The sequence below is a fragment of the Scomber scombrus genome, chromosome 4 (assembly GCF_963691925.1).
Source record: "Scomber scombrus chromosome 4, fScoSco1.1, whole genome shotgun sequence".
In the NCBI taxonomy this organism is placed as follows: Eukaryota; Metazoa; Chordata; class Actinopteri; order Scombriformes; family Scombridae; genus Scomber; species Scomber scombrus.
The window spans coordinates 16501119-16514947 of record NC_084973.1 but is presented as its reverse complement, the minus strand read 5'-3'; the positions used below and the strand labels follow the sequence as shown (position 1 = coordinate 16514947).

General features: G+C 39.6%; 1 protein-coding gene across 1 annotated transcript; it reads left to right on the top strand.

Moving 5' to 3' along the window:
- The first annotated feature begins 3467 nt into the window (after positions 1-3467).
- On the top strand, positions 3468-8125 carry LOC133978979 (eosinophil peroxidase-like). Its single transcript, XM_062417365.1, has 14 exons — positions 3468-3534; positions 3972-4059; positions 4196-4371; positions 4457-4589; positions 4949-5078; positions 5223-5429; positions 5522-5882; positions 5970-6130; positions 6243-6501; positions 6585-6755; positions 6884-7121; positions 7224-7423; positions 7530-7562; positions 7695-8125. The coding sequence occupies exons 1-14, from the start codon at positions 3468-3470 to the stop codon at positions 8123-8125; spliced, it is 2655 nt and encodes an 884-aa protein (XP_062273349.1).
- Positions 8126-13829: the final 5704 nt, after the last annotated feature.

Here is a 13829-nt window from a genome sequence, read left to right as displayed (position 1 = left end):
CAGGTGAATGTAACCAGGTAATATGACAGTCACTGAAGTAAATGTAGCTATATTTTGAGGGTGATGGGTAACACTTTGTCTATAGTGGTTGTATAAATGTAGGACCTGAGTGAACTGATCACTAAATCTTTTTGTTGTGTTATATTTAGAATGGCATACAAGGAGCCACTGTGTGCGTGTCAGCTGTCATGTAATCACATCTTATCATCTGTACTTATAAGATTCCTTCACCTGCCACTGTTGTGGAAATTTTCTACAACAGGGGCGCCCAGACGAATACTCGAGGGATGCCACTCCTGACACCAAATTGTTGTGGAAATGTTCTACTGCTGGTAAAGAATGAAATAGAGACTTCTGTACATAATATAAATAAATCAGTTCTTTTTCAGGTTTCAGGCATTTTGTCAGGTTACATTTGATGATTACGATGGATTTGGATGATTGGATTTGTCAATGTAAGACATGTGCACTGGTAGTTTGTGGTAAGCACAAAGGTATTTATCCAGTAAATGTGCCTTTACAGCATTTACAGTATGCATTACTCATGGTTTCTATACTATCAGATTATTACAGTGATCAGATGTAGGGAAACGTACAGGTACAGGAAAAAAGTTTAATTATTTCAGAAACATGATTCCCTTTAGTCAAACAGCTTGTGTAATTGCATGAGTACAGACCCAATGACCTTTGACCTAAAGGCATAAGGGTCTTAAGGAGACATGAATAGGACTAATAATGTAGTGTGTTTTCTTTTCAGAAACACACTACATCAACCTGAATGAACCATTAATTGTCTTCTTCTAGCTCAACATCTCTTAAGTCATACATTTTGGGATAACCCACATTACTCGTCACTGTTACGTTACTCTCTGTCCTCCTCTCTTTTTTGTGCACAATAAGTTTCTGAATTGGTATTCTGCCTCAAAGAATGTGTTAATTATAAGTCACACATATTACTGTATTTGATTTATTTGGTATTAAGCAGTGTAAGGTTTGATTGTCAAGATAAAGCTTTCTTTATAGATTTTTAATGATCTTTTGTCTTTCAAAGAATGCTTCCTAGACTATAAAAACTTTCAGAACTCTTTGTCTGTTTTTGCCTTACCAGTGATTGTTACATTTTGGGTGTTGTCTTTTTCATTTTTCCCTGAAAGATACAATCTCCAGAGGTGATTCAGCAACTGAAAGAATGCGGTACCATGTACAAAATGTCAAAATGAGACAGAAATAAAGATTGGTTTACCAGGAAGAGGAAACTTATAAAACTATTGTGCTTTAATGTGAAGCTGAAATTACAAAAAACAAAAACCAGGAAGTCTTCCTTCATATTTGTTTTGTTGTGCTGACAACCATGTCTTCATGTAAAATAATAGTATGAACTTTTTCTTTAGTACACTTCCAACTTTATTGGTTATTGTTGCCTCAGGACAACAGGTTTTCACCCCTACCTTGTGAAATTATTTAAAATGATTTTCCAAACAGAGCACTTGGACTACCAGCACTATCTCATTGGTAGTCCCTATACTCATCTAAACATTTGAGGTCTACTTTCACCCACTATGATGCCAAATTGTGGAACTTACTTCCAACTGACCTGACAGCTGTCAATACTTTTAAGCAGCATATTAAAATATACCTGTTAAAATGGCCTATAACTTTGTTAATTCACACTCGTGAGTCTCTTTTGTACAATAAATGTAGTGAATTATTCTTATTGGTAAAAACAAACAACAACAACAACAACAACAACAACAACAACAACAACAAGTTCACAAACACACCTAAAAATGTTATTTATTTTTGGACTGTAATGCTCCAATAAACTGTTCAGAGTGAACCTCACTTTTCAACTCAAATCTGTCCAGTTGCAACTTCGTATTTTTATGCTTTCACTCTCACAGCAAACATTATGACTTGTTATAACTTGGCAGATTTACAAAAATGGTTGACTTATACGCATATATAGAGCTTTATTACATATTACATATGCGACTTTTCGTTGGTGCTAGAATCATTTTACTTTTCATTAATGTCAGAAACAACGAGCTCACTGCACTTTAAAAATGATAGCACTGTATACAGTCATATATCTCTAAGTAGGACAACATGACAGCCTCTGGTTGTTTTTTTTGTTTTTTTACGTTGGCAGAGTAACTTGTTTTCTGAGGTCACGCAACTTGTCGTAAAACCTTGCCAATGTTTCCTCTCTGGGAAGCTGCAGCCGGGAAGCCAGCATTTCAGACATAGTTGAGCAGCGTTACGGTTTGTTTGGCATCCAACGCATAAGCACAACGCTCATAAGTGAATGCAATATTTCAACCCGCTTCGATGGTTATCAGCCTCAGACAGGCTGTGGGTTGAAGATTGAGAAGGGGGTTATCGTCCATTGGTAAGGTGGAGGTTACATTCTCACCATTTACCTACATTATTACTGATGTTTGTATAGCCTACGCAATATTCATAATACATGAAAAGTCCCATTAAATTCTCAATGGAAAAAAGTACCATATTTAAAATAATACAGCACGTAGTTTTTTCATGGTCACAGAATTTACCATTCAACTTACATACGCCCACAACTAAATTGCATTCTCAATTACAAAATGATGGGTGGCCAATTTACTCCGGATTATATTTGTTTGCAATGTGCATGAAGACATCTCTGCCGTTTATTTGATTGCTTTTCTCAAATGCTGGGTTTTAATGCCATTTCTAAATGTATGAATTGCACAAAAATGGGAATAAGCAAAGCCAAAATGATCAACATTTTTAGGAGAAATATGGAAATGCAGAATATGACGAAAAAGTCACGAGTCCATAATAACACACTTAAATAACCTGTGTGATATATAGGCTAGAATAACTGAAAATTAAAAGGCGAAAATCACAACACAACAATGTTTTGCTATTATTTAAAATACATTTTGTCTTCGATTAACCAAAATGCTCTTCAGGTATTTAAGCGTGTTCCTCTGCATGATCTTTAATGTCTCTTTAGATTTCAATAAAGAATGAAAACAAAGAAAAACAATTGGATTCTTCCCACATTCGCCTCAGTTTCCGTGTGTCAAGTTGCTTAACAGGCATAGGGAACTAGGAAGAAAAAAATGAATTCATTGTCTAGGGAAAAAAATTCCTATTGACGCACGTCGCTTTAAACGAAGCGTCACCCAGCCTATAAAAGCTGCAAGGTGACTAAGGACAGCATCTTCCTTTGACTGCAGCTAGAAGTTAAAGTTGGAGCCACAAGGACACCAGCTACTTCTGTCACAGGTAACTGTCATTAATATATTGTACACAATATGAAGTTAATGTTCTATAATCAACTATACTGAAGGCTATTTAATTGTTTTTGTTTTTTTGGATAATATTTTCAAGGATTTGTTCATAATACAATTCAAACTAGATGTATATGGCTGATAAATTATTTAAAGAGTGACGGGACTTTAAATGCCTTTTTTGCAGGGATGAATCGGTTTCTGTGCCTGCTGGCTGCAGGTCTTTGCCTGTGTCTGCAGAGCCAGGTGAACGCTGGTGAGTTACCTTTCTCCTCTTACTTAAAATACTTACAAATATATTTAAATGCAGTACTTTAAAAAATCTAATCTCTAATCTCATCCTACAATCTTATTTTTTGTAATGAACTGATCAGTTCATAGAGAAATGCAGAAATGAATTACAATCAACAGAAATACTGTAATGGTTTTATTTACCTTGCTGTACTTTTTTTTTTCAGAAGTCCCGTTAATATGATTATTATTATTATTATTATTATTATTATTATTATTATTATTATTATTATTGCCCTAAATCTAATAGCACTGATTTTGCCACAGGCCACGGGTGTGTACCTTAATCATGTTTTAATTTTGCTTCTTGTCACGTCACTGCACTGACCAAAAAACATCAGTATTAAGAGTGAGTCAGAGATTAAATCAAAATTATTATTATATGTTTTTTCTTTATTTCAGAATATCTTTTGAGCAGGAGTGAAATTGAAAGGGCGGTGATCGCAGCCAAGGCCAATGTGGACTCAGCTTATGAATACTCCAGGCGGGAGTGAGTGTACAAATCTGCTGAAATTAAGTTTTACATCGATTAGAAGAAAAATGGCACAACATAGATTTATAAAATTGCTATTATTCTGAATTCATGAGCAGTGGGCTTATAAATTTGACCTATCCACACAATACAGGAGCACTGAACGTGTGAAGAGGAATGCAGCGAGTCCTTCAGACATCCTGCGGCTTTTGAAGCAACCTGTGGGCCCCACTCGTGACGCTGTGCGTGCTGCTGACTACATGTATAACACCATGGAATTCATCAAGTTGTCTCACGGAAGACGCCAAAAACGTTCCATCAATGCCACAGGTGTGTATTCAGAAGTTATTTGAAATGTCATTACAGATATATGCCAATTGCTACTGAGCTCGTTACTTAATCTTTGCTCCTGTAGATTATATCTCTGAGGAGGATCTGCAAGTCATTGCTAATCTGACAGGCTGTTCTCCCCGACATCGTGTCCCCTCTTGCAAGACAACTCCAGATTTAGACAGGTTTCGCACTGCAAGCAGCGTCTGCAACAACAGGTGAGGCAACAATTAAGTAGCCACGAGTCAGACTTTTGCTTACAGCTTCATTTTTCTGGCCCTGGATTCAAATGTATTCTGTGTCGCGTTCCTCCTCTCACCTTACAAATAGGCTACTGTAAAAACTGAAAATAGGTGTGGCCAACAGTACTAAAACTACAATCTCTGTGGTTATGATAAAAGCATGGTACTAATTGTGATGTCCGTGTCCGTGATTTCATTGCATGTTGTCCCTTTCTCATTTAAAAAAAAAAAACCTGCATTTGCTTTTAGTCAGTAAAAACAATTGAATAAGTGAAAAATGCTAAGTAATCTTAATACAGAAAATAAGAATGTAATGACTTTTTTTTCTCATCTAGGGAAAACACCCGCTGGGGATCTGCCAACACACCTTTCACCCGCTGGCTGCCTGCAGAGTACCAGGATAAAATCTCACTGCCCAAAGGCTGGGACCCCGAACATAAAGTCAACAGACACATTCTTCCTTTGGTACTATAACTACTTCATAATATTAATTTTAATGGCTACACCAATTAATTAAACAGCTATTATAACCGCCTCATCTAAATAACCATGAACTAAAAATAACATTAGTAGGCCTAGTTGTACTCACCAAGGTACTCATCTCCCTAGGTGAGAGAAGTATCCAACCGTATTCTGCGCCAAGCCAACGCTAATGCGGAAAGCGACCCACTCTACACTCACCTGGTGGTAATCTTCGGCCAATGGACTGACCACGATCTGACCTTCACTCCTCACTCTCCTGTCATCCGCTCTTTCAGTAATGGCATCGACTGTGACAAGAGTTGTGAGCGCACAGAGCCATGCTTCCCCATCCAAGTCAGTGACACTGCATTACACAAGAAAATACAAGAATACATCCACAAAAACACAGACTTATGGATACTTAACACCCCTTGTCCTCTGAGCAGATTCCCGAGGGAGACCCCCGCTTTGGCCGAAACTCACACGAGTGCATGCCCTTCTTCCGATCAGCAGCGGGTTGTGGATCTGGCAACACAGGCCACATTTTTGGGGCGAGCACTATTCGTCAGCAGATGAACTCTCTCACGGCTTTCATTGATGTGGGTCAGGTGTACGGCTCAGAAGATGTCAAAGCTCGCTTCCTCCGGGACCTCACCACAGATAAGGGCCTGTTGAGGGTCAACACAAAGTACGATGACAACGGCCGTGAACTTCTGCCCTTCACCAACATGGGAGCCAACATGTGTCGAAGCCGGACACGCGTTACTAATGACAGTAATGCCGAGGAGGTGCCCTGCTTTCTAGCTGGTGAGTTGCAGCATTATTCCAAGACTCATTCAAAGCATTGCAAAGAGCTCATTTTTTCCTAATTAAAATTTTGATGTAACTTTTAAGGTGATGAGCGGTCCAATGAAAACATTGGTCTGACCTCTTTACACACACTGTTGATGCGTGAGCACAATCGTCTGGCACGTGCTCTGGCCAAAATCAATCCTCATTGGAATGGAGAGAGACTCTATCAGGAGGCACGCAAGATCATGGGAGGATACTTCCAGGTTAGAGATGAGCTCAACTGTATGAATTGAAGAGATCTTGTGTTATTGGGTGACAAGAGAGAGTGGTATGTCCTCTCAACTCAGCTGTCATTCTTTCTTTTTTGTCTTTTAGGTTCTCACTTACAGAGATTACTTGCTCCACATTGTTGGTCCAGACTTCATTGCAAGCAAGCTGTCCACCTACCCTGGTTATAATGAAACCTTGGACTCCAGCATCTCTAATGTGTTTGCCACAGCTGCCTATAGATTTGCTCACCTGATGGTTCAGCCTGTCATGTTCCGTCTTGATGAGCAGTACCGGGAGCACAAAGAATACCCCAGCCCAATGCTGCACAGAGCCTTCTTCACACCATGGAGAATCATCTTTGAAGGTATGGCAGAGGTATTTTACTTGTTTGTTCTGCCCTTTATGGAGAATTAACAAAACTGATCCAAAAAATATTGTGCTTCTTAGGTGGTGTGGACCCAATCCTGAGGGGGCTGGTGGGTCGCCAGGCCAAGCTGAACACTCAGGAAGACATGATGAATGAAGAGCTCAGAGACAGGCTGTTTAAATTCTCCACTGAGTTGGCGCTGGATCTGGCTTCTCTGAACCTGCAGAGAGGCAGGGACCATGGACTGCCTGGTATTCATTTAATCTTCATACAAATATGCATTCTTGGTGTCTAGAATGAATGCTGACATATCTAAGCATTACATATTATACATTATTTCCAGCATTGCAATATTGTCACACCATGCGCCTTTTCTTAGGCTACAACAAATGGCGTAGGTTCTGCGGACTGTCAGAACCAAGAAATCTGAAAGAGCTGGCTGAGGTGTTGAACAACACTAAACTGGCAAGGAACCTGCTGGATCTCTATGGGCGACCTGACAACATTGATGTGTGGCTGGGAGGAGTTGCAGAGCCATTTGTCCGTGGAGGAAGAGTGGGACCCCTGTTTGCCTGCCTGATTTCCACTCAGTTCCAGAGGATCCGAGAGGGAGACCGGTAATCAGACAGGAAATTTCATACCTGGCATAGCTAATGATGTGGAGACATTTGTATTAGCTGCACTTTTACATTCAGACATTAACAAAATGTCCTTTTCAGACTTTGGTGGGAGAACGACGGAGTCTTCACTGAAATCCAGAGAGAGTCTCTGAGGGAAACATCACTTGCCCGCATTATCTGTGACAACACTGGTATCACTGAAGTTCCAGAAAGACCCTTCCAATACCGGCCCCGTGGGTCTGGTTACACCCAGTGCAAGAACATCCCTGCCTTTGACCTCAGTCCATGGAAGGAAGATGGTGAATTGATGCTCTGAAATCTTTTCTGACATTTCTAAACAAAAGCATTCAATGCCAAGATTTGAGTATTTTGGAATAACTGATTTTGTCTTTTTATTTGTTGTAGGTCAAAAGTCAGGTGGATCCCAGGGGCCACCAGGTAAATCCAGCACTTCCTTTATTATTACCCATAATTGTGATATCATTATAAAGTTGTAATTAGAAAATACTGCAGTGGGAACATTTTAGTGGTATAATTTAATTAATGTCTTTTTAAACACAGGACCAAGAGGACCTCGAGGGCTCCGAGGTCTGACAGGCCCCGCTGGACCTCCTGGCAATGTGGAGAAAGTGGCCTTCACTGTACGACTGGGCAACAACTTCCCCAAAGCTGGCACTCCCATCATCTTCCGTGATGTCATCTACAACGGACAGGACAGCTATGACATCAAGACTGGGTTTTTTACCTGTGAGCATCCAGGCGTCTATGAATTTCAGTTCCACTGTACGATCTATCAGAATGCTGCCAGTGTAGATCTGATGCGTGACGGATATCTGGTTCTGCACTCGTTCACCACCCGGCAGAGCGGTTACATCACAGCTAGTGGCAGCACGTACATAAAGCTAGAGAAGGGAAACAAGGTCTGGCTGGTGGCTAACCATGGTGGAAATGGTCTGACCAAAGACAGCTTCTTCTCAGGTCATCTGCTGTTCACTGAGTAGCAGAGCATTATTGAGACCACTGCTGCTGACCCACACAGCATCACCAACACACTGCAAAAAATATCTGTTTTCACAAGTTATTTAAATTTTCTATGAAACCTTTCATTTTCGCTAAGAGATTGAAATAAAAATCACTTCTTTCCAGTGCATTTTTCCTGCACTGCACTAGTATTGAAGTCTTGGAGAACACATAGCTTTCTCAGTTATTCTAACTGGACTTCATCTAAGCAGAGCTAGACTCAGAGTTAGTTATCAGGCATCAGTCTCTATTGAGAATTATGAATTGTGAAGTTGTTACACTTTAAAGGGTTATGTGAACTAACATAGAAAGTCATAGTTGCAATGAAAGACAAAATAATGTAATATCATAATAATAATCTAAAAATATATTAGAATGGATATTTTTTTGCAGTGAACCTTGTTGACCGAAAAGCACAATGTTTGAAACCCTGTGGCACTATTTGACTATATGGAAGTTTTGCACTGAATTAAGTAGGCCTTATTATTATAATGCACTGAAAACAGCACGATACCTTGTATAATACGAAGGAAAGGGCCAAGTTTATATTATTTGCTTAACTACTGAAAATCTGTGTGATACATCTGAGTACTACATATGACTGTGTGACATTTTCTCCTCTTCTCATAATAATTAATCATTCTTTTGTCTTTTTAAATTATCTTCATCTCTCTTCTTTAAACAGCTGTACTTTTTAAAAATCCTGTGTCTGACGAATGAATGTAAAATATCAGGGAACCTTGAAGCAATCTAAAGTTGCATTTGAAAAATGATTTGTTTGGAAAACAGTTTTGTTTGACCAAAGTTTTTGGTGTCATTTTGTGCGTCATTTTCAGTAAATATCAATCAATTATTGGTGTGCAAATTCTCTGCGTCATTGTTTCACACTCATGATGATTACTGTAAGCTACATCACAGTTTACTTTCAATAAGCAGTTGTAGATGTATGATGACACACAACATCTGTGTGCAGACTCAACCAGTAGATGGCACTGATACACAATTTTATGAGGACAGCGAAGCAGACAGAAGCACAACTTGCAGTTTGAATGAATCTCAGTTACAGCTTTGCATACTTTATGTATATCTGGTTCTCAAGTTGCTCTGGTGATTTAAAATCTAAATGTGTGATGTATTAAGTTTAATGCTTGTACTGAACACATGCACTCATATAATTTGAGATTGTTTCAGTTATCGCAAAGAATTAAAATAGTTGATTCACTGATAAGTACTTTGAGCAAAATTTAGAGCAGAGAATATGTATTCATGGTGTGACAATATTGCAATTAAAGAACCTTGTTTCCCCTCCCCAGACTTGGCTGAAAGTCTTTTCTGTAGTTGTTGAGTTATTTTTACCCTTTAGGAGTGCTTCTCTGAAGCATATTTTCTGTTAGGATCAAACCATACAAACCAAAAACATCCAAGAAATATCACAATTGTGTTCAAAATTTGTAGTGTTTTAACAAAATATTTTGTTTAAATTGTTTGTTTTTTTAAAGCATCATAACCTCAGTCAGTGACGCAACTTTCTATAATCTGTGGTCAGAATTTACAGTTTTAGTTTGTTGTGGACTACCCTGTTACTATGAGACAGGATACAACATGAGATATTAGACAAGACATCCTCTTATAAAACATTTTCCATAGAGGAAAAATGTTGGTTTGTCAACCTCCCAGCCAGTCATAGTCATTGTATTGAAAGCCAGCATGGGCTTCACTGTGATATCTGGAAAAGTGCTGTAAGGTTTATCCCAGGAGGTCCGTTTTAATATGAACTCATCAAACAGATCTTTTTCACAAAAGTTTTTTTTTTTTTTTTTTTAAACAGGAAACCCTCAGGTGTCATCAGTAATATTAATTAAAGGTGGTTTCATTGCATTTATGTGTTGGACAGTTTCAGCTTTCTGTAATGGTCAAAATATCTGCAGTGAACGTGAAAATTGAATTGTTGAGAGTGATTCAAAGTTTGAAGTAATGTGCTGAGCAGATGCTATAGACCTATTTAATATCAATGTTGTAAACTCAATTCATTATATTGTATTTCATTTTATGAAAATGATGAAACAATAGACGTTGATAGAACAAGCCCATTGTAGATTCAGAACTTGCTTTTGAGCTTCTGTGAGTGTTTTACTCATCATTAATCAATACCAATATACCAAACAGAATCTTCTTCTAAAATTCATATTTGAGTTTGTTCTTTAAGAGAATTATTTAGTCCATCTCCAAATCTCAACTGACTTTGTGCAGAGATGCATCACATGTTTGTTATAAGTTCAGCAGATGATGGTTTTTGGTATTAAGAAATGAGGCTAAGGGCAGTCGTTCCGCTTTAATTGCGGATGCCGACACTCCCCTGGGATCTACATCTTTGCCTAAATAAGTAAACAACAAAAAACCCGAGCGCAATATATGGCGATCGATAGGAGACGTGGTGGGTCGCATTAGCTCTGTTGTTTTCTCCATGGTGGAGAGGAGGGACGGGAACCAGCTGCTGCGTCTCCAGCACCCCCCTTACTACATACACACACACACACGCACGCACGCACACACGCACACACACACACACACACACACACACACACACACACACACACACACACACACACACACACACACACACACACACACTCCTGACCTCCATGGACACAGTGCCATCCACACAGAGTGGCTCCGAGTGTCCCATGGGAGCAGGGGAATGCTGGAGAGGACGAGCGGCACACGATACCCCATTGTTTGGTTTAGCAGTCACTGATTCCCCCCTTCACTCCCACCATCATCCCACCCCTTTTCCTCCCCGCCTCCCTAAAAACACACGGACTGAGCCTCTCAGCGGGTTAAATTGATTAGAAAGACGTTTGTGATTTGACTAATCTCCCATTTTCGCCCCGGCTCTCCGCTTCACCAAATTAGAAAAGCCACACACATCTCAAACGGCGAGTCTTGCGGGTTGTGATAGGCTAATCACGGCCGAGCCTCTCGCACCTGTGGGGCTGAAGTGAAGACACAAAGTTGGTCTGCAGTGAGGGCGACATTAACTCAGCTGCTGCAAAACATGAATATGATTGGAAGATTTTTTATTTGGCTGCACGCGCTCTTTGATTTTTATTTATTTATTTATTTATTTTTACTTTATTTTATGTTATTTTTTACATCAAATATATCTAAGCTGTGTTTGACAATAGAGTACACATCATTGCAGATTTAATATTCAAAATCCCCAACAATAAACAGATAACATAGACTATTATCGATTACAGCAATAAAAATGGCTAATTTTAACTAAGATACACCCCATTAAAAGCTTAATGAATGTGATTTAAAGTCTCTATTTTGCAACAAAGATGAATAGTAAATAAATATTTCATAAAATGTAATAAAGGTGCGCACATGAACAGCTTTACTTCTTAATGAACCAAAAGATTCTCATGTGATGAGCCAGCTGGACTCGTCGTGTCTGCTGAAATTGTGTTTGATGACTCAGATTATTTCTGATGTCAGGCTGAGGCAATTATTGCTCAGATTAAATGCTTAAGTGTTGAGCATTACATAATGGCTACCTCTGAGTAAATCCAATGAAGTTTTAAATTAATAGTTTTCATTTTGTCACCTTTTGTGTGCAGAGGAAAAGCTTTAGTTTCCTTCATATATTCAACCACTGTGCATCGATTACCTGAGTTTTAAGGAAAGACCCTGAAAGCAATCTTCTGTTTGTTCATGTGCTGCTGCATGGCACAGTCAGAGATCCAATAAATCCATACAAGCAACATTTAAAGAGAGCATTTCCCTGCATTTCAAAATGTCCACCTGGAAGTTGTATAACGAGTGCAGGAATTTAATGAAAGCGCGAATGTGTGTGTCATCATGTATAGATTTTTCATGGTTTTTGGGCTAAGTGGAGCTGTCAGTCATGTTAGGGGAAGTGTGTGAGGGACACAGCGACCGGGCGGAGACTCGGCAGCAGGATTCCCCAAGACTGCTCTCATAATTGGGGGAACATCTGACTTTGTCCCGCGCTGGCAGATGGTGGGTTGAGGCGGGATCCAAGGGGGGAGATTTACATTCATTGTCCGGGCGCACTAACTCCACACAGAGACAATAGTCTCGGTAAGGGGCAAGGAACCAGGCTTGAAAAAAAACTTTCCTTTTCAACGCCAGACGAAAAGGAGCGGAAATTAATTTTTGGTACTCAAAACATGCTCCAAAGCGTGATATAGTTTTGTTTGGATTTGTCTAAACACAGCAAACGGACCGATGATTTTCACTCGTAATTATAAGAACAAAAATATAATTAGGCTAAGGCTAATATAAAAATATAGAGTGATTTAAATGGAGAAAAACAAGAGGAGAACAGAAGACTGTTCCTGGACTATCTTACATCATCGAAACCAAATGACTTTACAATAAATTGCAAAAAATAAATAAAATAATCTAAATCTGCAGCTAAGCAAACTTTAAAGACCAAATGCACAATTCTGTTTTATTTCAACACATTATGTATGAACCGCTTGTCAAATAACCTTTGAGGAAGCATGTTTTTTTCATCCTCGACGTTATTATGTCATGATAGAGACAGGTTGTTGTACTGATTAAGAACTAATTTTGGGCTCTGTCAGGCTGTGCTCCAAACGCCAATCAGAGCGCAGCGCTGTCCGCTGCTGGCGGAGATTGATGGACCAACCAGACGGCCATTGTTGAGGCTGACAGTGATGCGATGCCTCCTCAGCAGAATCACTGCGTTCAAAGGAGCAGACGGTCGAGCTGCTGAATACGCGCCTGTCGAGAGCGCACTTGTGTTCAGTTTTGACTTGAATTAATAGACAAAACAGGATTTGCTGTACAGACTATTCAGGGCAGTAGTGACCCAGCCTATGCAGAAATATTCAAACCCAAATGTTGACAGGTGGCTTTCATTAAACACACAAGAGATACACAATAGGCTTGTAGGCCCTATATAAAAATGTGGGAATAAAAAGTAAGATTTTTGCAATACATAAGCAATTTCCTGCTGTAAAAGAGCTAAATGTTGTGATTTCCCGATGTTATTTCCCTGGTCGAACTTTATGTGTGAAAAGTTTGCTGAGAGCGTCACTGGTTGGATGCTGAATCTGGCAGAAGTCCAAACAACGGATGCACTTTACACCAATGAGAGCATCCATTTCAACAATCGGTCCCCCATATGGCTCTATGGCCCCTCCTCCACTCTCTATCCCGGCAGAGAGTCTCATTCATGCTTCAAGACATCGGTTCACTGCAAGCTTCCTGGCTCTCGGATCAACTGTTTTGATCCGATCTGGCCTTTTTGTCAAAGGAAGACTTTCTGCACATACATCCTAAAAAGATTTTTGAGACAGACGCGCTCTGAACTGTCCGAGGAGTTGAACGCACCGAGCAGGTGATCTTTTGCGACGCTGGAGATTTGCACTTGGACGATGCTTGCAATAGGGGAATATATTTGGTAACATCGTTTCAGCCTTAAAAGAAAGCCCGAGTGGATCTTTTACTGAGACACCTTTTTAAAATATCACACAGCACCGGTCATTTATTTTTTCAAGCTCATTTTTCTTGTGGCGCTCTGCAGGAGCGCAGCGCCTTCGGGTGGACCTTCTGTTGTTTGCCAAAGTGCTTTAGTGCGTCAGTTCTTAAGTTCAAAAAAGTGCACCCGCCGATCAGGACAGGGCTTAA